At 44.9% G+C, this 25,489-nt stretch overlaps 4 protein-coding genes across 4 annotated transcripts; 2 read left to right on the top strand and 2 right to left on the bottom strand.

Moving 5' to 3' along the window:
* The first annotated feature begins 896 nt into the window (after positions 1-896).
* On the top strand, positions 897-2,745 carry LOC6555124. Its single transcript, XM_001981107.3, has one exon. It carries the CDS (start codon positions 969-971, stop codon positions 2,229-2,231), a length of 1,263 nt encoding a protein of 420 aa, XP_001981143.1. The 5' UTR covers positions 897-968; the 3' UTR covers positions 2,232-2,745.
* Positions 2,746-4,664: 1,919 nt separating this feature from the next.
* On the top strand, positions 4,665-6,112 carry LOC6555125. The gene is made up of 3 exons (XM_001981108.3): positions 4,665-4,788; positions 4,852-5,097; positions 5,179-6,112. The coding sequence occupies exons 1-3, from the start codon at positions 4,771-4,773 to the stop codon at positions 5,998-6,000; spliced, it is 1,086 nt and encodes a 361-aa protein (XP_001981144.1). The 5' UTR covers positions 4,665-4,770; the 3' UTR covers positions 6,001-6,112.
* A 2,007-nt stretch (positions 6,113-8,119) lies between these two features.
* On the bottom strand, positions 8,120-9,620 carry LOC6555126 (pupal cuticle protein Edg-78E). The gene is made up of 3 exons (XM_001981109.3): positions 9,446-9,620; positions 8,948-9,195; positions 8,120-8,881 (listed from the first exon to the last, which is right to left on the bottom strand). The coding sequence occupies exons 1-3, from the start codon at positions 9,455-9,457 to the stop codon at positions 8,422-8,424; spliced, it is 720 nt and encodes a 239-aa protein (XP_001981145.1). The 5' UTR covers positions 9,458-9,620; the 3' UTR covers positions 8,120-8,421.
* A 13,495-nt stretch (positions 9,621-23,115) lies between these two features.
* On the bottom strand, positions 23,116-25,240 carry LOC6555127 (protein tailless). The gene is made up of 2 exons (XM_001981110.3): positions 24,913-25,240; positions 23,116-24,789 (listed from the first exon to the last, which is right to left on the bottom strand). The coding sequence occupies exons 1-2, from the start codon at positions 24,986-24,988 to the stop codon at positions 23,507-23,509; spliced, it is 1,359 nt and encodes a 452-aa protein (XP_001981146.2). The 5' UTR covers positions 24,989-25,240; the 3' UTR covers positions 23,116-23,506.
* Between the last annotated feature and the right edge of the window lie 249 nt (positions 25,241-25,489).

The raw sequence follows: 25,489 nt of genomic DNA on the forward strand, positions 1-25,489 counted from the left end.
CGATTCCAATGGCAAACCATGTAAAGATCAAGAGAAAATAAATTTAATTTAATTAAATAAACACTAGTATGTTTTAATGGGGGCTTGGCTTCTTTTCCGAAGTTTTCTTCAGCTTTTTCTCAAACTTAGGCCATGTGATATTACGTATACGCAGTGTCGGCCGTTCTGAGCATCATTCAAGTGACACGCACTTGCGGCCAAAAGTACGAAGTGAAGCCATTAAAGCGGCCAATAATTGGCAGCTGTTGTCGTTTATTATTCTTGGCTGGCCAACTTTGGCGGCGTTCTGGCCAAAAGCGAAGTAAAAACCAAAACATTTGGTCAACGCTGAGCTCACGAAAATCAACTTTTCGTTCCAAAAGTGAAAAATGCCGTGATTTGACCTTAGATGGAAACTCGTCTCTGCCGCTGCGCAGTCGACTGCGCTGCCAACGTCCACGCTGCACTGGCAGCAAATAAATTGTTGCCTCGAAATGCTGTTTATCTTTGTTGTTAGTAAGACAAGTCACTCGAAGAGTTTGCGAAAGGGTATAATGTATTTTTACAAATCTTGTGAGAATCCGAATCCGAAACCTACATGTGTGACATTTTCCAAACTGCCTGCAGTAAATGCACTGCACTGTTTGCGTGCTGAAAACTGCAATATTAAAATGTCATTAAACTGCATATATTCAATGGTAAGAGTATCTAGAGGTTCAAGAACACAGAGGGCCTCGTTTTTACTCACTTCTCGAGTTGTTTTCGCAAGAATCGCAAATTAGTCTGGGCCCTGGTTGATCACCTGAGCAAACTCGAACTCGAAAACGAAAACGAACGCCTACGACAAATGACAACGCCGATGGCGACGCCAACATCTCAGCCATTTGATGTGCTCTCGGCCTCCGCCGGATTCTTTTTGTGTCAGTCGGTTTGCGGATCAGTATCGGATCAGTTGAGTTGACCACCAATCCGGCGAAGATTGGGCGATCATGCTGAACGGAAAATTCTACACGGGCCTGCCGCCCAAAATGGTGGAGCGCCAGGCGGTGAAGGTGTGCAATCGCCAGGAGTCCCACTTCTTCTGGCCAGACGATTCCCGAGCGGATTCCGCGGTGGAAACCCGGGCAAAGCGGAGAAACAGCCAGCAACTGGAGAAGCCTGTGGATGGGATTGCCTCCAATCACAATGCATCCGCTGAAGTGGACACACGGCGAATGTTTCACAAGGAGTTCGCCAGCTCATCCATACAGTTCTACGATAATCTGCAGTCCAATCCTGCTAATAAGCCTTCCGCGGCAAGGGGCTTACGCAGGGAAATAACCCCAAAGCTAACTGAAGTGAGACCCCAGGAATCGGATAGCAAAACTGAGAACACCAGCACTAACAGTCGTCGCCAGCAGGCTTACAGCTCCAAGATCCAATTCTACGATTACGTGAACGAAGCAGATAAGCTGACCCAAAATAATGCCAGGCGACCCCAAATGGACTTCAATGACAAGCGCGAAGTGGAGCTGAACTCCAAGAACAGTCCCAAGCTGCAGGTCAAAAGAAATGTGCGCAGTTTCAGCGTGGAGCTGGAACCCAAGGTCACCAAGAAGCCTCTCAACGACAGTCCCGAGTGGCGGCGGCCGCGTCCACTGCCCCTGCCCAAACGGATACTCAAGCAGGCGGCACAGGAGCAGGATCCCTACGAGCACGTGGAAAGTCGAGTCCGAAGATTGCAGCTAACCAGGAGTCCCGGGCTGCCCAAAAAGCATGTGACCTACAACGAGGAGGCTGCAGAGTACGCCTACTACGACGATCGGGAGGCTCGGGAGGATCGCGAGGATCGCGAGGATCGCGAAGATCGGGAGGATCGAGAGGAGCACACCTACGAAAGTCGCCCCCGTCAGCAGCGAAATATGCCGACAGGAAGTCGCCAGCACCAGCAGCAGCAGCAACGCTCTTTTATGGAAACCAGTCGGACCAAGCCATTAAATAACAGCAATAATTATGAGGCCAACGGCAGGGGCAGGAAAATCTTGCCAAAAATGCCACAGACCAAACAATCCGGAGTGGCACACACGCACACCATCGATGAGGAGCCCCCCGTGCCCCCCGTGCCCTCTGACCCCCGCAAACACCTGCGCAGCAGCCTCTGCTTCAGCGGCGACGCTTTGATGGTGGGCGGCACGGCGTCGCAGTCGCCGTCGACTGCGCAGGCGCGGCGCAGCTCAGCGGGGCAGAGAGTGAGCGTGGGTCTGCCGGACTGAGAGCTCCCATTCGCATGTGCACTTGGTGCAGCTACACAGGGAGAAATGCAGTCGAGTTCGAAATCAAGAGGAGGAAGCTGAAGCGTTGCAGCATTGAGTGCGTAAAGTAAGGCAGCCATTGTACAAGAATTGTGTCAAATGCGAATTGACAATCATGAGGATGAAATAGTGTTGCAAGTATTTCTCTGTGCAGCAGAAGCAGCGACAACATCTGCAGCACAACAGCCACATCCGCAGCAAGCTGATGCGACAGCAGCAGCGTTTCAACCATTTTTAGTTTTTACTTTTACGATCACCTACAAATCTTCGAACTCACCCACATGCGAATGAATGAGTCGGCTTTTGTGATTTCTGAGCGGTTGAATATACATAAACAAACCTTGATCTTGACTAACTTGTGAGCGATGCTGTATGTATTAATTTAGCTTTTAAAGCCAACGCAGAATAATCTATAATTATAATAGTAGAGATATGCTAATAAACTGATACCTATATATAACCAAATAAATGTCGTATGGGCAAACATTCGATTGAGCCTTAAGCCCACTATGGGCATGGAAAATTGTACATGGCAACTAGATCATTTCATTCGGAACTAATTAAGGAACTTATGGCCAAAATAAAAGTGGTGCTGAAAGGTAAGCGAAAGCAGGCGCACATTGAACCTGGAAAGGCTGGAATCGAATAACGAGCATGGGCATAAAAGCTTATTGATACCTCAATTACACTGATAGACCTGTAATCTGTTTCGAAATGTTATGAATTGATCTATACGCGGCGCAAATCGGGGCTTTGAAAAGCCGAACTAATGGAATTCAAGGCACCCTTTCGAGCGGCTTTCCTCAATCCTCTATCGGCTCATTCAAATTCCCAGCAATTTGCTGGTCTGGCAATCAAGTCCGTTGCTCTGGGCAGCTCACCTGGCCAGCCCAGGTCCATTTCGGTGTCCATTCGCAGGTCCCTGCCCCTAGCTCCTTTCACAAAACTTTCAGAAAGAAAGAGCCATTTCGGTGGCATTGTTAAGTGCCGGCGGAAATGCAACCAGCTCGCAGTCAAGTTTAAGTCCAAGTGCCAGTTTAAATCGCGACTGGTCGGTTTTCTGAGCCTGTCCACAAGGAAGCGGTAAATTATGCGAAGTTGCAACCGATTGTCACGCGTGTTGCACTTGAGCTTGACCTTGTCCAGCCAGCAAATTGCAGCAAGTGCTGCAATTATCCATCATATGCCATGGGGCTTCAATCGGGCGGCATTAGCCGGGGATTTAATTAAGGCATCGCCTTAATTGCCGCCAATCTGCAGCTGCCAGGGGAACTCAATTCAAAATCCGGAGGGAGACAAGATAGGCGTGCAAAATAATTGTGCAAATGAAGCGTGGTGAAATGTTACGCAAGTCCCTGTCCATATCCACTGTCATGTCTCTAACCATTTCTTTGCCCACTTCCATTTCCATTTCCACATCCACGTCCACCAACTCCGGGACAAGACAAACTGCCTCCGCTCATGTACGTCCATGCGGCATACATCTTCCGCATTTCGATCGCGCATCCTGGCCGATAGAAAGTAGTCCAAGCGTGCCGGCAAAGAAGGCGAAACGGGCCAAAAAGCAGCGCCAGCTGGCTAACATTTCCTGGCTCGACTTGGCCCCGGCTGAACCTGAACTTCGGGCCAAAAGCGAAGAGAAGAAAAGTGCAGCGTTTATTGGGTAATACTCGTGGAAACCCGTTTGCGCAAAACTGATTTCAAAAAGTCGATAAGTTAGGTGGTTCTTCTGCTTTTCAGTGGGTGGCTGGCTCGTGCCGCTCGACCTTATGCACATTGAAAAACTGCTGGCTTAAAGTGCAATTATATTGTATATTGTGGATATATTATCATGTTCCATTGCTGAACCTCTTAAGTGCTGAACCAAGTGGGATAATATTTTTACATTTCTTGAGCAGAAGCTGAAACACTTTTAAAGACTTATATGGTCAATCCCCAATTGTAAGTTTAGTACTCTCGATAAAAACCGCACTTCTTTTGGTTACCTTTATATTTACTCAAAAAGCCATCAATCTTTGCCCATTAACTTTATTGCCGCACTTTTCGCATATCCAATTTGCTACTTTCCTATTAAGTCACAGACCACAAGCTAAGCCCCTCCACAGTTACAACTTCGGAGAAGTAAATGGCCATCGTTATGTGTAATTACGGCCATAAAGAAACATTTTATTTATGCCCCCTGCCCCATCCGATAAGTTGGCGCTCTATTTCCTAGTGGAAATGCAAATGATGCCTCACTTTGCGCTCTTTTTTACTCCATGTTGTGAGTAGTAAGTCCATGCGTGAAGCGCAAATTTCGATCTGCTACTGACTAGCTCACCTGGCAGGTTTCAATTGCGATTGCCATTGCAAAACATGTTGCAGCAGGTTCGAGGAAGCTGGCATAAAACTGTTGCGTCCGTTGGCCGAACTTTCAGTTTCGTTGGGGCCCCGCTGGTGGCTAATACCGTTGAAGAGAGGTTTCACAAGAAGTAATACCCCGAAAAAGCCGCCACCCAAAATGAAAGTGTGCTGTAATGTAAGCTGTTACACCCGCAATCCTAGATCCACAATTAGACTTAAATGGATAATGTATCCTTAGTTCTTGGCTGCGGCAGTGCTGTTAGTGACGGTCACTTCGGGGCTGAGACCGCCGAGATCCTACTATCGGAGGAACTACTTCAGTGCAGTGGGTTCAGGATCTGGGCACGGACCGGGCTCTCTGCCAGGACCCGTGAGAATAGGACCTGCTGGTTACCTCCGAGCCGATCTGCAAACAAATGAGAGCAAGCACCGGCCACTGAGCAAAAAGTATCCCAAGAAGGGCCACTACAGACCCTACGGATCGGTGAGTTGGGATAGCATATGAGATATCAAATAATACTCGTAGTGACGACTCAAAATAATAAAATGTTCCTCTAAAATGTAGCAGGAGGATGAGGACTACTCCGGCGAACAACGCTACAACTCCGCCGAATATTCAGGAGAGTCCTCCGTTCAGGACAGTCGGGAGTACACGATTGGCACCCAAATCCGCGTCCAGCATCCCATAACAGTGCCCAAGAAGTCCAGCTCCGGTTATCAGAAGCAACCAAAATACGTGACAGCCATTCCATACAAGGCATCCGGTTATGGATCCGATATTCACAAGCCCTCCGGTTATGGATCCGATGTGCATATTGGATCTGGAGAGGATGTCGGACCTCCTCCGAAGAGATCGAAGTGGACTCCAGTGCAATACGATTCGGAAGCCGATCCCTTCCATCTAGTGCCACCTCCAAAGGCAACCGTCGCCTCCAGCAGCAATTCATATAGTGTTTATGAGCCCGAGCACGATGACTACGAGGTGGTCCCAGTGCACCGACCAAAAAACCACGATCGGTACAAGAGCGTGGCGTCCAAGAAACAAATAGAGGCCTACCTGGAGGATCAGCAGAAGCTGCTCGACGAGGCCATCAAAGTTCAGCTTTTAAGCAATCCGAAGCTGCAAAAGTTCTTCAAGGCCCAGGCGCAGGAACAGGAGCGCGAATCCCGGCCAGACCTCGAGATCGAGGATTTTGAAGCCTATCCCCCCAACTTTTCGGGGCCTGGACACCTGCGCAACAAGTACATTGATCACCTACCATCTTCTCCGCCAAAGGGATCTCGATCCCGCCGGCGTCCTCCAAGTGGAGATCATAACCGACCACCCAAGACCATCATCAAACCCAAGAGGAAATACCGATCCACAGCACTGGTCATCAATGTGTGAGAGGGATTACTAAGTCCTGACTTAATCGTTAATTTAAATATCGTTTATAAATACCTATAGTAGTCTTGTTGTACAGTGTATTTATAAGTAATAAAAGACCATTTACTTTAAATGATTTTCTAATGAGTTTCTTTATCGTGCTGGATGGATGTGGGTATAAGTAATATTATAATATAATTAAATTTAGAGTTCGTTTGCACCTTTAACAATGTAGTGTCAAATTCTATTTATAGAAGGTGTTAAACATAAATATTTTTCCAAACTGGCTTAATCAACATTTTTTAAGTTGGAATGGTGGCGGTCTCTAGCGGTTTTTTAATGAAGTTGTCGGTTGAAGTCTCAGCTAAATCTACCATTAAATCTACCACTCCCGGCTATCTACCATTTGATGAGGAGAATTCCTCATTTAAGTGCATTCAGAAAGGTTAAAAAAAATTGAACATTTAAAAAAAGTGTGGGCGTGACAGTTTTTGGCGGTTTTTGGGCGTGGCAACAATTGGAAACAATTGTAAATAAGCTTTCTATTTAATGATTGTCTTCAAGTTTTCATTCACTCACATTAGTTAAATATATTCATTACTCATCAATTTAATTGGATGCTGCGTTCGTCACACCCTTATCCCCATAAGTGGAGCTTCGCATTTCTCGACACAATCTGGCGGCGTTTGCTATTTAAAAAAAAAAACGCAGTCAATCATAAACTTGTGTTATTCATAAAAATAGACTATAAAGAACCCACTGGAAGCAACACACCCATGAGACACCTGTTCCGATCCCAGGCAAATTCTCGACTCTTACCTCTTTCGCAAATCCGAACGAAAATCCGCAATTGAGCAAGCCAATTCAATCGATTGCGATTGCCGCAAAAGTGGGTGCACAAAGGCACGCGGAGAAGAAATCATAAAAAAACAATAAGCTGAAAAAACAAAACCGAATTGATTTTCTTAATTGACTGAGCAGTTTCAACAGAAGCCAGACCCCAAGCCAACCAAAGCAAAAATCCAAACTCCGAGCCGGACTCTCGAGTCCACAACAAATCTGACCTTGAAAGCTAAGCTCTGAAAAGTGTTGCTAATATTGTTAATGTAATCGTTGTCGGTGGTGAAAAAGAATGCCAACCAATCGATGTGAAAGTACAGAGGGAAAAATGTTAATAGTACCTAAGCGTGCCAAAAATAAAATCCCAATAAAATGCTATCATCTAATATATTTTAAAATTTTGTTGTTATGTACTTATAAAATAATAAACTCATAATCAGACTTAAAAAAACAGGTACTATAATAATTAAGTCGAAATGGAAAGGATTTTGAGAGATCTTGAATGAATAAATAAATTAGTCAAGTCTAAAACGAACTTATCAGTTCTGAAGTATAGGTGGAAACAAATAATAAAGTAGCAATTCGAATTAAGTTGTAAATTATAAGACACATATGTTGAGAACTCAACAGGTGAGAGGAAATGGCAAATTAGCTGGCATTCTTGCGTTCGATTGTGCATAAAATATTCAAAATATTTGGATGTAATTAAGTTGCACTAACGCAACTGAAGCCTGACGGTTCGCAATACCACTGGGAATTGACTTAGAGCCCCAATCCCCTAATGAACTGGTGCCACCCCCACTTGCACATGGTTTTCCGGCTTAGCCTGCAACAGCACACCAGGCTGATTTCATTTTCATTGGAATTTTGCACAATTGGCCAAGATTACTGTCAAATGAGCAAAACCCGTTTGAGGTCTTTCCTTGTTGGCCGCATAGAATCGTAACAGAAACTCGAAACTAGTTTTGCATGTACGAAAGTCGGTTGTGTAATGCCGCATTTAGTGGGCGTTCACCACCCGAGGTGTTTAGATAAATCTGCTGGAAATTAAATAAGCAGCCGCTGGCCGAAAAAACAAAAGACTGCAGGACACGAACTTGGTTTCCTTCATATATTGCTTTTACACATTTATAGTACAAATTGCTCAGACGTCCCAAGGCCCAAATTACCATAGTTTCTAAATTAACTTTATACTTTATATTTTTCAACATCATCGAAGTTTATTGACTTCGCCTTTCTTGGGAAGACTAAAATGGAAAGATTAAAGTTCAATGGAAAAGTCACAGAGAAAAATGCCGAAATTTCTTAAGTTTTTTTATATTTCAAAAGTATACATATGACATTTTGAATATATTTTGTAATTTAAGTCAGCAATACCCCTTGGGTAGCAGCGATTAATTTTCTCTGTGTAGGATTATAAATTACTAACAAACAGTACGCAAATAGGAAGTACGATACAATTGCTCTTAAACATATCACACGAGAGTTTGATGGAGTCAAGAAAAGAGTAGGGCTTCTAGTTGTGATAGGGAAAGTTGGAAACGAAAAGAGGGTTCCTAATGAAGAAGATGCATAATGTCTGAGTGGGGGGAATAGTGGGGCTTAGACCTTGTTGAAGGAGTACGTGAAGCCATCGGGCGTGCGGTTCAGGGACAGTTTTCCGGGGGGCGAAAAGCGGTGTGGGTTGGGGGTGGTGGTGGTGTAGTACTCCTGCTGGCGCTGTGGCTGCTGATACTGGGGCTGGTACTGCTGCTGCGGCTGCACGGGCTGTGGGATGTAGGCGGGCTGGGGGGCAGGACGGTACTGCGGCTGAGGAGCGGGCTGCTGGTAGGTCTGCTGGTTCTGGCCGAAGGAGGGATCGTTGTAGCGGGGATCGTAGGAGCCATCATCTCCGTAGTCGTTGCTGCGGAAAGTGGACTGAGGCTGGGGAGCAGGAGCCTGGTACTGTTGCGGCTGGTACTGCTGCGGCTGGTACTGCTGCTGTGGCTGATATCCCGCTGTGGGCACGGGCTGTGGTGGAGCAGGTGGTGCCTGGGGCAAGTGATCTCCAGAAGCTTGGAAGCTGTTTCGGGATGAATACCAATACATTAATACGAGCTCGGGCATTGGTCCTATATCATTTGCTTACCCATTTTTGCCAGCTGTGTACGAAATGGTACGCCTCTCGCCCGTGGGATCCAGATAGCTGTATCTGCCATGACGTGTTCCATCGGCATCCGTCTCCTCCTTGAAGTTGATGCCATCCTCCTGCTCGTAGGCGGCTCCGAATTTTCCATCTCCGGAGAGGTAACGCTGCTCGCTGATGATCGCCGCCGTTTTGGGATCCTGGTGATAGTGCTGGCTGGAAGCCAGGGCCACCAAGGTGGTCAGTGCAAGCTGTTAAGAATTCAAAATTATTATTGCAATCCTATTTTAATTCAGGCATTTATGTGCTACTAATCATTAATCTGAACCATTATCACTTAACGTAATATAACGTAAGAGTTTGCTAGTCAGATGCTTTCACTATTTTATTTATACTCAAGAAAATCCCGTTTTTATTTGACACTTTTGTCCGATAGGTTGATTAATTTACTCTTAATAGCTTTTAAATTGTTCGAACACCCTTGAATAAAGCACAACTCACAAATCTGAACATTTTGGCGTGGGGAAGTTTTGAATATCCTTGTCAAGCGTAAACTGCACACAATTCTCTCGGCTTCTTGAGGGGGATTCACACGCGCCTTTACGCTTACAAGTCGGTTAATTGGGAAATGGGACCGACGGCAACGGATTTGTGGAGTTAACTGCCTTCCGCAACAGCGCCGCCCAAGCTTTTTATAGTCCGAGCGGGAACCTTGGATCGCTGGATCGCCGATCGACTCCGCCTAGGCACTCCAAGGTATGTAATTGTGTTGGTACTATTAACGTTAACGGCAACAACAAGTCGGCCAAGTCGGCGTAACAATAACAAGAATCGAGCTAAGTGCTCCAATAAGTCAACTTTGGGCGAGTATTGGTATCGCGGTCGTGTTACCAAGTCGTTTTACCAGTTTCGATCTCTTTCGCTTGGAGCGCCAACTTTTGCTTTCTATATATACGACTATATGCTATATGCACTTAGTTCCACAGTTTCTGGCTGCAGCGGGCCCAAGCCCAAGACGAAACTATTTTTTAATTATTTCAAAAGTTTTTCAGCCTTAATCCAGCCTCATCTGCGAGGGAATCTAGTGAAACCAGGAATTATCAATTGGTTCTGCAGCGGATTATGCAATTTTCATGGCAATAGTTTAATTTATGCGCAGGCAAAAAAAAAATAAGGAATATACAAACAAATTAGGTTTTAAAATAGATTAAATAACAATTTTGTATGACTTTGTAATTACGAAGTGTTCAAACTTTCAGTTTCTGCCATTAAAGCGGCTACACAAAACTACAAAACAGAAAAGTGGTATAAAAAGTAACTACAACACCCTGAGGAAGAATATGGTTAAATTCAGAATGTGCTTTTATAATGATTACAAGTTTGTTTTGCTGTCTGGTAGCTAAATGTCATGTCCACATTTTTTTGCAGTGTGAAAAGACCGTGGAAACTGTCGATTGTGATGGATAACTGGGCGGTCGCCCTCTGCCGAAAATCCGAACAGATCTTGGGAAATTCGCCAAATGAGCGTTGTTAACTTTTCACTCCCCTCTTCAAGTTGTAAAGTTGTAAAGCCGTTTGTTTGGCTTTTAGCTGGATTTGCATTCTGCATGTGCATGGCCAAGTTGATTTATATCTAGATTGGACTGAAAAGCTGGACTTTGTGGTGTGGCCAAAAGCGCTTGGCAACAATCGCCAGAGTTACGGCAATGTGTTTGACTTGTTGACTCTGCGCTGGCTTCAATTATTTATTGTGTTTGAAATGTCTGGCATTGTTTGGGCTTGTTTATGGCCAAAGCACTTGGCCGCCCACCCACATGCCACATGCCACATGCCACACGCCCACTCCCACGCCTCACCGCCCCACACTTTGCGTAATGTTTGCAGAGAACTTTTGGCATTATTTATGATCTAACAATGCAAACGTTAAATTATTCTTCAGAATAACTAACCATCGGAACAGGTATTCATTTTAAGTTTCAAGAACTTTTCTTAAAGGGAAACTCGGTAATTTCTCATCATGTGAACATGGACCTAAGAGACTTAGAGCATTTAGGTATGCAAATCGGTTTTTCATATTTTAATGAGCGATTTCCACACACCGGCACACTCTCGCACACAAAGTAGCCGCATGGGGTCGTAGATTTCGAGTAGCAACACTCTCATTTACACAGTTACTTGCCCTTTTGCAAGTCGCCATCGTCTGAACATCGCCATCATCATTACCACCATTATTATCCGACGGGTTTGTTTGTGTGGCCAAAAACGGAGAACGCCCTCTCGCCGCAGGAGGCGGTGATCGGCACAGAAGGCGGTAAAAGGGAGGAGGAAATTAAATCAGTTGACAAACAACAACGGGAGTAGCAGCTATAGCATATAGCATACAGCATACAGCTCCGGAATATATACTTGTGTGCGAACTCCATGCAAAGGAGGCGGTGGCAAGAGCAGCGGAGCCAAGGTGAAGCTGAGCAGTTGGGCATGGCCGGATTAGCTTGAGGGTGTGCCCGTCGGAGGGTTGAAACGGTGCAGCTACAGTGATCACTCGGAAACTGGAAATTCTAGAATTTCCGCTACTTTAAATATCCCTAGATATGGAGCGTTTAACGTCAGTTAAGTTACTAAACTATCGAACAATCCAATCTTTCAAATTCTTTAAATTCTCTTAAAATAATTTATATTTTTATCTAAAAATAGGTAAAATAGGTATTTTACTTTACAAAATCCGTCATGTTCGAGCGGCCACTGTACTCCCGAAGCGTCCTTCTTCGCTGGCCTCTCGGCTGCTGCCTTTTTGATTTCCATTTCGATTTTGAGGCGTTTGCCTGATGCGACGATACCGCCACCCAGAATTTCGAGGGAGGGAGTTGTATCAGGAGGTTGATTTTGTTGTTATTTCTGTTGTGATTGCGCCGTCATCTCCGGCGGCCAGAAAGAGATGGCCGACGTTCCCATTCAGCGCATTATTTGTCAGGCTTTCACTTTGGTCGAGTTAATCACAATCGGCGAACAGATAATGAGGGTTGAGCCCTCAGGAAGGGGATGCATCATGCAAAGCTGAGCGTTTTCCTCATCCACATCCATGCTGTCGTAATTCCGCGTTGTCTCTCAATTATTTCAGCTGCTATTCAGAACTACAGACCAGACCAAACTAGGAACTACCACCCGAACAAAGCGAAAAGGAGCAGGGAGATATATGGGCAGACAATTGCGATTATTTGTAATTCAAGATGCAGTCGAGCGTTCTCTGAAATCGAGCGAGTCAACTGCGCGCGGAAGGTTAACAAAAATTTAATGCTAAATGCTTATCGGTTCCATCATCACCATCTACATCTCCATCTCCATTTCCATTTCCATCAGAAGTCAAAACCAAAACTCGCTAAACTCGTCGGGAAATACGATCCATTTATTCCTGGTGGAAAAGAGAGCGAGCGAAATAAGGACTTTGAGAGATGGGGAGATGGTGATTTGATAGCTTATTCACGGATGACCCTGCACACTCGTCAAAAGTCAGTCAGACAACTGGGTACACTGTTGAAAATTTCGTGTTTGCCGTAGGATAAATATTAAACAACGCTTGAGTACACGAGCTGCTATCCAATGTATCATTCAATCATTTCCTATTTTCCTTGAAAATAATTCATATTAATCCTCTTTGTATAAATAATTCGTATAATATTCCTTTACTTGATATGATGATATTTTTGCCTGTGTATTTACCCAAATACTGCTTATCCAAATCCGACTTCAATCGCTCATCCTTTATGAACGTGTAACTCGATCTTTGTACACTCCTAACTGGCGTGTAAGTGCCCGCTAATTGCGCATCTGCTGAATTTTCACATCGCATTTCCATTTTCCTGGCCATGGTTTATGGTTTCGCTTACCGTTTGACTTTTCGTCCGGCTTAGCAACTTTACCCAGAAAACAGTGCTCGCCAGCCGCTTAAGCCATTAAGTGTCGCATAACTAACGTGGTTTATATGGCTTAAAGCATATAGCTCCACTGGACCAGTTTCCCCACACGCACACACACGCATGGGTCCGTTGGCAATATCAAGGTCATTTTACATGGGTTATTGCGTATTTTTATAGAGGGGCGGGGAGCGAAGAGGGCGGTGGAAAACGAGTTTTTCGCATGCGTAGCGGTTTTCGCAATGCATTCGCAGACTTCCGCATTTCGGGGGCCAGATTATTGGGTTCGGCGGTCTGCGCAGTGTGCGAATATGCAAATCGAACAAGGAGTGACGTCAAAATGCCAGTGAGGTGGAAAAGGAAGCGGAAAATGAATAACTGAGAAAAACAAATAGAATTAGAACAAAAGTGCAAATCAACCAAATCAAGTTCCGTTGTGCAATAGTCATCTAAATTGAGCAGATAGTCATTACTACCAACAAATTAAATAAATCTTATTAAATAAGACCTAAAAATAACAGGTTCTACTTAAAAATGCCCTTTTAGTTTATATTTAATTTAAGTAGTCCGAGTGAACCATCGAGTTGCATCTCTTAAAAATTGTATGAAAATTTCAAGCCCATCATTACGGTCTTCACCAGAAGTGGTTATCGGCATCCTGTGGCGTTCGTGAATTATCTTCTGCCCTTGTCCTTGAAATGTGGCATGCCACTATCCAGTTGTAGTTACTGCACTTTTCGAAAGTTGTTTTGCAGCCACCCAAATTGTTGACCTTGTCGAAAAGCTGGTGCACTGAACCCTGATCATTTATCTTGCGGGGCCAAGAACTTACGGCTCACTTTTTGGGGGGAAGGAGTACTTTTTCACTTCCAAGCAACACTTAAGCGAAGTCCAAGAAAAATCTGAGATACTTTGAATATCATATCTGCAAACGAACAGCAGCTACGTGGCTTGATCGCAAGAAGGTCAGTTCACAAATGAGACAATTAAAACGATGTTGACATCTATTCATTGGCGAAAATGATTCATGATTCAACGCACATTACACATTAATTACCAGCGCTGACAAAACGCTATTAACCAACTTATGGTATCCATGCATAATCGCATTTTCAATGTCACATCAGATGGGGTTTATTTTCAGTGGTTTATTTTCGGTGTGACATGCAAACAAGTGAACGATTAATTGCGTTGGCAGCGGCGACATTTCGACAAATCGAAATCGGAATCGCTCAAACAATCCCCTGAAAATGGGCATTAAATTCCGGTTGATTGTGCACCATTTGTGGGACAATGTCAAACGTCAAAGTGCAAGAATTTGACAGCCAATAAACAAACAGCACACAGCCTGAAATAAAAAGCAAATAAGCCAAGTACCGGCGAGTTCCGCTCTCATGACACGGCACTAAATTATTATCGAAAAATATACCCGTCCACTTGACGGGCTCACTTGTAATCGATTTGATATTTAGACCTCACCTCCACTCAACTCAACTGCCTTCTGAGCCACTCAACTCGAGCGTTTCGGCTCCTTTTTCACTGGTGATTAGATGTTGGCCACGTCTGCGGCGGCGGCTCAAAGTGCTTAATTAGCCTACCGTTTCTGGCTACCTTTTTTTGTTGGTACTCTGTTATGCTTACCACTTTGTTGTGGCGACTTCAAGACAATCCAAAATTTGGACACTGAGGAACTGGACTTTATTGTATTAAATCGAGCAATAAGTTATGTAACCCAGACATAAGTATAGGCAATTATATATTTTATTAATTTGGTTATTATTTGAGTTAGATGACTTAATGGATCTGTTTGATTTAGAAAGTTTGTACAGTCCACAGATATACTCATAGCTTATATTCCATTTTTAATACTTTGTTACTTTGCTCAGTGTATAGAGCCGAATTAAAAACTGAAGTCGGCATGCGGTAATGATATGCCAATCGCAAAACTTAAGCAGCATGGGTTCATTTAAAGTAGAATTAGCTGCGAATTTGTTAACCGAAACATTTCGAATAGTTGGCTAGTTACAGCCGAAGAATTTGGCCAATGAAATTGCCAAATGCTCACCGATAAAAACCATTGAAAACTGCTACTAAACGAAAAGGAATAAGAAATGATGGGCTAGAGCTCATCGCTTCCTGATTACGTGAAACTGTCGCAATTCAGAGCTCGTAAGTCTCCGATGTAAATTTGTTTATTTTAGCGCTGATCCTGATCCTTAGCCTGACTGACACAACAACGGGCCAATTAACTGCTGCCAAGAAATGTTGAGAATCAAAAAGTAAATAAATCAACAAGAATGGACCCCCTTAATATTTCCTGGGCCTGTGCAAGATTTTGCAACAATGTTTCCAGCTACCCACACGAGTTTTGACAGCCATCGACAGTTGGCAAAAAAAAAAAAGAGAAGAGAATACGTGAAGACCAGGATTTGAGTTTCTTTCTTCGGCGGACAATGCCTGCGGTTGATTTTTTGTCTTGATGCTTTCCATTCTCCACCGCCTTTGTCTTGCTTTTTTCCTGGCAATTATATGGCAATTTCTTCTTACCGCTTTCGCTGGCAACATTCACTACAACATATCCAGCGGACGGAGCAGGATTATTTTGGTCATTGCCATGTTCTCACATCCTCGCATTGTCCTGCGCCCATGAAAATATTTACTTAAGACCGGGCATTGAGCACACAATTAAAAGGTTTTTCCAAGCTAATTGGTTTCAATTATTACGGGTCTCGGCCAGAGACCAAAGCGCAGAATCCGCCCAGATGATCGGAGCTCTTCCAGATCCTATGGATCCTGTGGATCTGGATTCAGGGATTCTGCATCTAGATCTCCTCGGGCAGCGGCTTCTGCGTTGCGCGATTTCACAGATCATTGGCGTCGAGTTAATTGGCTCGGACGGTTACTCAAGATGCTCGTCATCGATAGGGGCGAACTGTTATGAAAGATGCTCGATGTCGGCTCATGAAACATCTTGGGAAACATGATGTTTTCGTTGAACAACAACTCAAATTTGGCTTCGTTTAATTGGATTAAGTTAGATGATGACCTGAATTGAAAGAATAGCTCAAATTACATTTTCCATAAAGAACCAACCGTTTATTTTGCATTTTTATAATCATATTCAAAGACCTCTAATCGAAACCAGCCTATCTCAATATTCACCACTTTTGAGCCATATTTTAAGACCCAGTCGACCAGTAGCTGGAGTGTTTAGCAGCACTTTAGAGCATTATTGTCCATTCGGACTAATCTCCTACATACGCTCACGCCCTTCGGATGTGAGTACGACAATTAACCACAACAAAGCACAAATTATGTCATAGGCGTTTTCCGCTGATGGCTTTTCCATTTCCCAGGACTGAGAATTATGACAATAATGTGACAATTTACATAGCCGGCAAACAAATCGCGGGGCGCAAATGAGTTTTGGGCTCGGATGGAGAGGGGTTGGCCGAACCACCCCTTTGGAGAACTAGTCCTATAGCATAACCAGTTGAAACAGTTGCACTTTGGGCCAACAGTTCATTGCTCATCCTCGCTCATTCTCTCATTAAAATTGAACAGACCAGCGCACAAAAAGTGGTTCCAGCTCTGCGGAATACAAAGCACCTTTCTTCATATATAACGTATTTATACGCACAAGGAATATACTCGTACCCTTCGAATGTAGGACATCAGGATGTTGCTGCTGTTCACGTGACATTGTCACATTATAATTGCCAGCCCCCGCGCGCCTGTTTCCCCCTAAAAATAGAATATGTCATGGACCGGCGCTTTCGAAACGCCGACTTAACCGTTTTGTCAACGGACCCGGCCCTCAAGTGTGATCCGCACGGTAAACAGTGTCCGTCCGACCAGCGTTTTTTTGTTTTTTAAGCTGCTCAGGAGGAACACAGCACGCGCAGCCCAAAGACACCCCACGCACAGTGGGCTGAAACTATATACGAAATACCAACCAGTAGCTTTACCCAAAATAAACGATTTATGAAGACATAAATGCATAAATACATATGGCCAAAAAAAACAGCGAGTTACTAATTGCATTAATCTCACATTAACGAGCATATTTCCTGATATTAATGCAAGGACCGGCCACAAAATGCTCTGAACTATGAACTCTTTACTAACTACTTGAGTTACCACTTTCGACCACTGTAGCCAAGCCACAGTGAAGCTGACAAGCCACGGCGAGTCAGTCACAGCTCGCGTATCCGTCAGATACTTTTTTGGGTGCCATAGGGCTTCGGATTTGGTTTTGACTGTCGCCATGTTTGCGTTAGTGCTAATCCCCGCAGCGGGTTGTCGCTGTCGCCCAGCCGCTTGCCGCAGATGATGCAAATATTATATGAAGTGTTCGAGGGCACTTCAGAAATTAGTTCCCATGTAAGCGCTTAAATGTGGATGTGCCGTCGTGGCTCTAGCTGGTCCGCCTCCCTAATCTCCTGAAGCAAATTGAAAGCGTTGCGCTGTCTCCCTCACTCAGCAGCTGTTGTTCCTCTCGGTTGTCAATTGCGATGTCAGAAATCACGCGCCCTGATTCTCATTTCGGTTTTTTATATTTTTATCGACACCAATTGGGCGGCAGGCTCGTTAGGCAGCCGCAGATACATTCAATCGCCCTCTGCATCGTGTTTTCTGCCCCGAACTTGTCCCATTTACGGATTAGTGGCTAAATCCCTTTTTTTTTGACAAAATGGCTTCGATAAAAAGCGAAAAATCACCAGAGTAAAAACGAAATTGAAGTTGATTTTGTTGCTGTTGCTGTCGACAGCTGGCGATAAAACAAAATGTGGACAACCATCCAATGTTTGGGCTACCACTCGATCATTGTCGCCCAAATCTTTATGTCCTTTCTGCGGGTTTTCAAAATGTGGCAAAAATTATGGCAGTCTTTTGTTTTCAGTGAAATCTTGATTGTTCATGAAAACGTTACTTTGTATATATGCTTAAAAATGTATCTTAGATAATTAAAACAATTTTAAATAAAATGCAGGCTAACTATTTCAACTAATAGTTACTAATAACATTTTTTGAATTCCTTGAATTTCCTATCCAGCCACTTTTCATTGTTTTTTAAAATACATTTGTATGACAAAGTAGTGTGCTCGCTGGAAAATTAATTTACAATCGCCGGGTTCAACACTTCAGACTCATTTGGAGTGGTTCAATTGCTGGTCCTACAAAATAATTCTCGAGCCTTGTTGATCCTTTGTGGCTTACTCGCGTCGTTCAGCAAAACAAAAGCCCTCAAAAATTGGTTTGCCAATATCCCGATTTCAGTTTCGAACTACTGAACTTGCATTTTTGTAGCGTTTCGCTGGCAAATTCAAATCGCTAACTACCCCTTTTGTTTTAGGCGCTCCGCACATCCTGCGCACATATCCTTGTATCCTGGGAGCGCAGAAAACTCTAATGAGGTGATGGTGTGAGTGACGTGTAGCAAGCTCGTTCCCGATTTCGAGTGTTAAGTGGCCACTTCACAACTTTCAAAGTGCCCAGAACCACCGACAACTCAACCCGAATCGAGAAACCGAAAGCGACAGTTTGTGTTTGGCGACTTCGCGATTTCCCAGGTCGAGGTTGAGTTTTTGAGGTTGAGGTCGAAGCTTTGTCAAAGTCGATTTGTTACATTTCTCAAGTGGCGAGTCCTTTCCCTTCACTCCCTTCTTCCCCTTCGAGCCAGATCCTTTATGGGAGCTGTTTCAATATTTGCCGAGCTCTCATCGAACTGTTGCGGAATGCGAGGGCAGGGTTGTTACACTGAGAGACGAACCTGGCATTTTGGAGGGGTGCTTTTGAAGAACACAACGAGCAAGGAGTGGAGAGAAATGTAACGATTTTTTAAGCTACTTTTACCTAATTTAAAGATTAATATTTTACTATTTTATTCGCGGTGCATCCCTACAGCTATTGTTAGTTCAGTAGCTCAGGGTTGATCGGTTCTCGTTACGATGACATATGGCCTCCCATCGACGAGGATGACGCGACGGCTTTTCACTTTTCACCGCTGCTGGTCAACTCCGAACCCGAAGAGTTGCCCAGTTCCCAGGATTGTTGGATGGATGGCCGTTGGACATCGCGTGACCCCGTCGTAGTAATGGCTTCATTCGGGGATGCACCTGATGACCGGCCACCTGCTTTCTTGACCGGAAGTTGAAAAGTTCCGAACTTTTCCAAAACCAGGAAAATGGAAGTGGGAGAGCTTCGCTTCGTGCGACGGCTTAATTAAATGATGTGCAACGCCCTTAAATGCCAGTTGGTCGCCATTTTTCCCGGAAAGATACACGTACAACCCCATCGAAAACTATCTACGCAATCGTTTTGTCCAGGCCCGGAGGCCAACGGCGGTCCGCTTTGTTATGCAAAGAAAACATCAAATGAAAAGGCAACAAATTCAATTACCAGGCTGCGCAAAGATTACGCCCGGAGGCACATCTCCATCAGATGGCTGCAGATGCAGCTTCCACCACTTCCGATCCCGATCAAAAAATATACGTGAGACAGATCCTCCATTTATTCCATCCGCAGCAAAAGTTTCTCAGCGGACGAGCCCCTATTCAATTTGAAATCGTCGGGGGAACACACAAGATGTTGCAGTCGCGGTGGTCCAGCTTTTGATTGCACGTCCTTGAACCGAGGCCCCTTGCTTCGGAAAAAACTGTCGCAGATCGTATAACACTTGTTAGTCTGTCAATATATATTTTTGCTGCCAACGGAGTTTCCAGCGAACTGCATCCCTCGTTCAAAGGACTCGTCGATCATCGAAATAATGCGGGCAATTGCTACTTTCTTGAGGTTAAACGCAAGTTGCTCTCAAGATTCTTCGAGGACATTGTTCGCCGGATCGCCAGATCGGCGGCTCAGCGGATTTGCCCTTAATATTTTTCTCACCTCCAGGAGGTCCACTCGTCGCAAAACCACGACTATTGTCCCGCACTCAGATGGCAACAATCAAAAGGATGTGCACAGATTTTCAGGGTCTTAGACTTGGGCATCAAGTACTTAGGGGCATAAAAAAGGGGCAGATACTCGTACAATGGCGGGACCAGTGCAAAAAGTACTTTCGATGATGCCACGCTTCAATGATCCTGCAACGCGATGTGCTCATCCTAATCGCCTTGGATGCCATTGATCAGTGGTGATGATCTAGGACAGCCTTATAAAAAACCAGCTGGTGTGCTGGAAGTGCTGTGTCTAATGAGGTCTAAAAGTCGCGCAATTCTGAGTATAAATCGCTGTCGTTATAGTCGTTTATGTGCTAGTCGTTTATGTAACAAAAGGGTGTACAAAATGTACATGTAATGGTATTAATTACCTTTACCTTAATGCCATGAAGAGTAGAAAAATAACACACCATTTGCAAATACATATCAAAGCACAATTTGTAACTAAAAATCAACTGTTTTCCTCAGTGCATTGGCCCTCTACTCCGCTGACCGTTTTGTCTGGCAAATTATGCGACTAAGCGTCAAAGACAATGCCGCCACGGATGTGTATGCAAATACAAAGAACTTCGTAGAATTTTCCGCCTCAAATTTGCCATTTGCCCACTAAAGTAAGTTAAGCAGAACTTAAGGAACTAAGTAAGGCTCAGAGCAAGAAGCGAAGCGAAAACCAGGACCAAAACCAGGCTTAGTCGGCAGCGCATAAGCCACAGTAACAATTATATACCCGCTTATCTGGGCGGCAGATATAGAAAATTGATCTGGCGATAAATCGAGCTACTCAATTTACAAGAACAACGCCGCTTTGACTTTTGCTTGCCGCAGGACGAGATAGAGAGAGAGAAGTCCTGACTTCAGGTACAAACAACTCGGACAATCGGAAGCCGGATTTGCAGTGTACGAGTATGTATATACATTGGCGATGTATGGGTATGTGCTGGCCAGGCTCAAACGGATGTTTAATATTTTGGCTTAGAGACATTCTCATTACATTTGAAAACAAAGGAGCTGCGGTGAGCAGACCGCCCGGCCAGGATTTTGGTATTTAGCAAAAGGGTAATCCTGGCCATTAAAATCTATTTGCATACTCATATTTTTGTTTCGCTAGGTAATTGCGCCTGGATAAGGATCACAGACAGGAGGAGAGCCTCGAGTTCAAGGTGGGAGCGAGAGAGGTCCTGTATGGGTTAAGCTTGCGAAACCCGTAACCTGTTAACCCACACCTGCCTTCGGGTACAAACTCGGTACAAGCCACTTACGCGAACTGCGCTAATCGGCCGACGGTCGCCTTCATTGAGCCCTTTGCGGGGATTACTTAATCAACGAAAATCTATGAATTAAACGCGTTATACAAAATCCCACAGATTCCTGCTTACTTGTTCCGAATTTCCCCAGAATTTTCGGATCGCCAGCCACTTGAGTTTCCTTCCAGATGAGCCAGTTCCCACCCCCTTTCGGCAGGTAAAGCTCGCGGATTTAATGCAGTTCAAGTGAGGCACAAGTTAGTCCGCGTAGATAGTCCAAGTCCTAGTCCAAGCCGCCTTCCAGTTCCAAATAGATTAAATGGAGTCTAATCTAAGGGGAGAGCGTTCGCAAACTGAGATTAATTTCAAGACTAAGGACTATTGAAAGAAAAGTGCTGACTTCATATAAGTCTGGGTATTTCCGTCTTGGCTAGGTTAATAAGTAATTGTTAACAGTACTCTATTCAAAAACAATATTTTATTTGTTAAATATATAAAAATATAATTTTAGTAACATTTTTCGCAGTTGATATAGTTTCTCGCAGATTTTAATCCTATAAAGTAAGCCCGATGTTAGTATCACACCCGACGTTCAAGTCGTCTTAAAGATGGTCTCCGTCCTTAAGAGACATTATAAAAATCAAAAAGTGAAAAAAATGTGAAAATCCTTTGCTAGCCGGCGAGAGTGCAAAAACGACAAGAGAAAACTGCAAATTAAGACCCAAACAATGGCCAAACAACAATGTGCAGAAAAACGTCACTGATGACAGAATGATGAGGATTAGGCCAACACACACACGCACACACGCACACACACACACACATACACCGAAAGGACTCTCGGGTGCTGCTCTCTGCGTTTCTGCGTTGCTGTGTACTGGTGCCTGAGTCTATTAAAAGTCTAAAGGCAGATAATAAAGGGCCATTAGGACTTAAAAGGGCTCAACAGCGCAGGGAAATAGAAATATCACAATTTGTTACCCCGCGCTCAACAGCATCCGAGTGAACCGAGCGGGCACCCAGGACACAGGGTCCTTTGGCGAAAGTCGAAATGGCAGCACCAACGAAGCATGCTTAATTCCCAATCCCAATCCCCGCAGGATGTTCTGGGTGCCGTGCTTGGATTGGAATCGGGCTTGGGCTCTGGACTCTCCGTTAGGGTAGGTTTCTGCACATCCTCATCGCTATTGCCATGGATGTGTGTCAGTGGAATACACTCATCTCTGTTTACTTTGGCCAACGCAATTCGAACAATTTGGCAACTGTTTGTTCAGCCTTCGCCGGCGAAAACTCATTTACCTCCGGCTGCACGTTGGTTGGCCATTGTGAAAGGATTCAATTGTCCTTCCGGCAGAGCGATCCCCGATCCCCGATCCCAGATCCCCGGACCCCGTGCCCGGTCCTGCCAGCAATCCAACAATCCAACGCCGCTCGACAAAGTCACAAAAGTGAATTTTGCTTTTTAACTTTTCGAATTTCAGGGCGGGAGCGAAAGGATATCAAAACTGGGGCGGCCATTGCACTGCGTCCCTCAGGTTCCCAAATTAATGCCGACTTTGGTCTGCTCATGCAGAAAAACTATGCTAATTTTTACGCGTTTCCTTCTGCGATCTAATGTTTCATTGTTCCAGTATTTGCATTATTCATTTGTGATTAACTGAGTTGCGCTGTGCGGTGGCTTTTGTCGTTTCTGAAGATGCGAAAATCCTCACGAAATGGCCATAAAAAGTATGATAATTCCGTGTGTAATCTCATGACTCCATGTTTGGCATAACACTGCTAACACATCAGAAAGTTGATTAAGATTTCAGCTTATTTACATTTTCTTTAAAATTATAATTTGGGAGGTTAAACTATTAAACATTTAATTTCTTTGCAACCAATTAACTTATTTTAAAGAATGTATGCTTTATCTATGAATAAAAAATACGCTGTTTTCTTTTCCCTTTGATCAATAAATCATATCTTTTAGGGTAAGCATTAAAGAAACAAATTTTTACTTGTGATAATCCAAATCGAAGTTAAAATATCCATCCAAATTATATATCCACCAAATAATACCATTTAATGTTCATTTCGAAAACCTTTAGGTTTATTTTGAATAAGTTTTTTCCAAAGCTAAAGCTAATTGTATGCGCTTAAAACTAAAGTGTTTATAACTAAGCTACGATTGGCGTATTTAACAGGCAAAGTTTAAACTTTTGCGAATGCAATTTGAAACACGTGTGGATGGTCTGAGAGACTTTAGCTAAGATTACTTCAAGTTCTGGTAAGCTAAGGTATTAAGGTGAGTGTTGTATGTGTTGTATTTTAAGGCTCGACTCCTGGATATGTGAAATCGTTGATTTCACTGATCGAGTATTGTCCAAAGCGCTTCTTCCGAGATTATCACAGTTCCCAGCACTTGGAAGGCACTTCGAGTGCGGCGATTAGTCTAGGTTCTCCTCTATATACTTGTACTGTTTAGATCTTGCGCTGACTGTACATGTCGGAGATGAGTCGGACAATGGTGATGTCACCAATGGTCTTCCGGAAGAACAGCTCCTCGATGGTGAAGCTGGAGACCTTGTGCATCATCTGCACCACGCCCAAGAGGGTCTGGAATCGCATGGGCTGCGCGGGATGGGTCCTCTGGATGTAGTTGTGCAGCGCACTCCGGGCATCGTTGTGCATGGCCGCCACTTTTCCCGACTCCAGGAGACCCTTGGATTCCGCAGAGGCCGAAGAGTTCGGGCTGCCGCTTCCGGTCAGGATCGAGCTGTTCGCCAAATCCTCTGTAGAACTGGCCGACGGCGGTGACTTCCGGAAGAGGGAAATGGCCCTCAGGCACTCGTACTCGGTGCTGTCAATGTTCAGATGACACAGTTGGTTCAGCACTTCCTGGAAGGCGTGCACTTCGCGGGTCACCATGCCCATGATCTCCCGGTTGGCATTCTCGGACTCGTAAACGAACAGCAGCTGGGCGAAATTCATGGGCATGAGGTACTGGGCCATAGCCAGGATGAAGAACTCCTTCCAGGACTCCTCCAGCAGGAGCAGCTGGTCCGGCATGGGTAGTTCGGTGAAGGCCCTCACGCTCTTGATCCAATTGACGTTCTTGAAGAGGTGTTCCGCCGCGGTTTCCTTGATGTGCTCGGCTGCCATCAGAGGAGGAGTGGGGGGCAGTGCCCGAGTGGCCAGGGCATTCATGTAGGCGGCGGTGGGCGAGAAGAAGCCGTGGTGACCCTGATGCACCGGATGGTGGGGCACTCGTGGCACGGACAAATCCAAGACAGCGGCAGCCGATGGTGGCGGCTGGAAGCCAGCCATGTGACCAGGATGATGACCAGCCCTCTGGGGCAGGCCAGGCATGGGCATGGGTACTCCAGGAAAGCCGGTGAGGGCGGCCGTGTTCATTAGGATTTCGGCGGGTATTTGGGGCATCTCGCCGGCACCCATCATGGCATCCTTGTACATGGCCATGTGTCGGCGCAGAGTGGAGTTCCTGGGCCCCCGTTCGTGCTGCACTGCATCCTTGTTCATTCCAACCTCGAAGCACTTCCTCAGCCGGCAAGCCCTGCACTGGTTCCTGTGCGTCTTGTCCACCACACAGAGTCCCTGCTTCTGGGACTTGCACACATATTGCCGGGATCTCCGGATGCTTCTCTTGAAGAATCCGGCGCAGCCATCACAGGCGTAGATGCCGTAGTGTTTGCCAGAGCTGTGATCTCTGCAGACTTTGCAGGGCACATGGTATAGAATGCGACCTGGAACATCAAGAAAAGGGAAAAGTTTTCATAAGTAAAGGATTGTCATAGTTTAATAAATTAGAAAGTTTGCTTTCTTCTCTATTTGTATTCGTATCTAATTTGCTAGCTATGTTTACTTACTCGATGCCGCTGGCGAAAGGCGCACGCTGTTGTATTTCTGATCCATCATGTCTGGTGAACCCTCCGACGACTGCATACCGATGTGGGGCGTAATTTTGGCGATTTTTGTAGAAACGTTTGCACAAATTGAACTTCACTTGGCACTTGGCACTAAGCAGGAGTGTCCTTGAGACGTTTTGGATTTTTGTTTTGATGGACAAAATGGATTTGGATGGATTTGTGGTATAGCGGGTAGTGATATATTCGATATATCCTTGGTTGCTACGATGTGGACTCGCTGAGATCACGATGGGTTGTGTTGTCTGCTGTGAGGACCGACGGCGTTTTAATAGTCCTGCCGGCCAAATCCATTCATCGAGCAGTCGATCACCCTTAGGTAGCCAAACTCCGCGTTCATTGGTCGAAACTCGGCCGAGGGTTGCTTCTAATGCCCTCTCTCGCAAATCCTCTCTCGCTCTCCACACGAGAATCCTTCGATCCTGCGGCAGGCTGCCATTGCGAAAAATTCATTGAGCAGGGAACGCAGCAGCCGTCGTTCATTCTCATTCTCAACTCCTTAGGTTTTTATGGCCCTTTT

This window comes from Drosophila erecta, unplaced genomic scaffold (assembly GCF_003286155.1).
Source record: "Drosophila erecta strain 14021-0224.00,06,07 unplaced genomic scaffold, DereRS2 tig00000000-arrow-pilon, whole genome shotgun sequence".
NCBI classification, from domain to species: domain Eukaryota; kingdom Metazoa; phylum Arthropoda; class Insecta; order Diptera; family Drosophilidae; genus Drosophila; species Drosophila erecta.

Bases quoted from the DNA above. Each gene is read 5' to 3' on its own strand.
- LOC6555124 (XM_001981107.3), top strand. From the start codon at position 969: ATGCTGAACGGAAAATTCTACACGGGCCTGCCGCCCAAAATGGTGGAG.
- LOC6555125 (XM_001981108.3), top strand. The intron at 5,098-5,178 runs GTGAGTTGGGAT...TCTAAAATGTAG, and splicing joins ACTACAGACCCTACGGATCG to CAGGAGGATGAGGACTACTC.
- LOC6555126 (XM_001981109.3), bottom strand. The intron at 8,882-8,947 runs GTAAGCAAATGA...ATCCCGAAACAG, and splicing joins TACACAGCTGGCAAAAATGG to CTTCCAAGCTTCTGGAGATC.
- LOC6555127 (XM_001981110.3), bottom strand. From the start codon at position 24,988: ATGCAGTCGTCGGAGGGTTCACCAGACATGATGGATCAGAAATACAAC. The intron at 24,790-24,912 runs GTAAGTAAACAT...TTGATGTTCCAG, and splicing joins CCTTTCGCCAGCGGCATCGA to GTCGCATTCTATACCATGTG.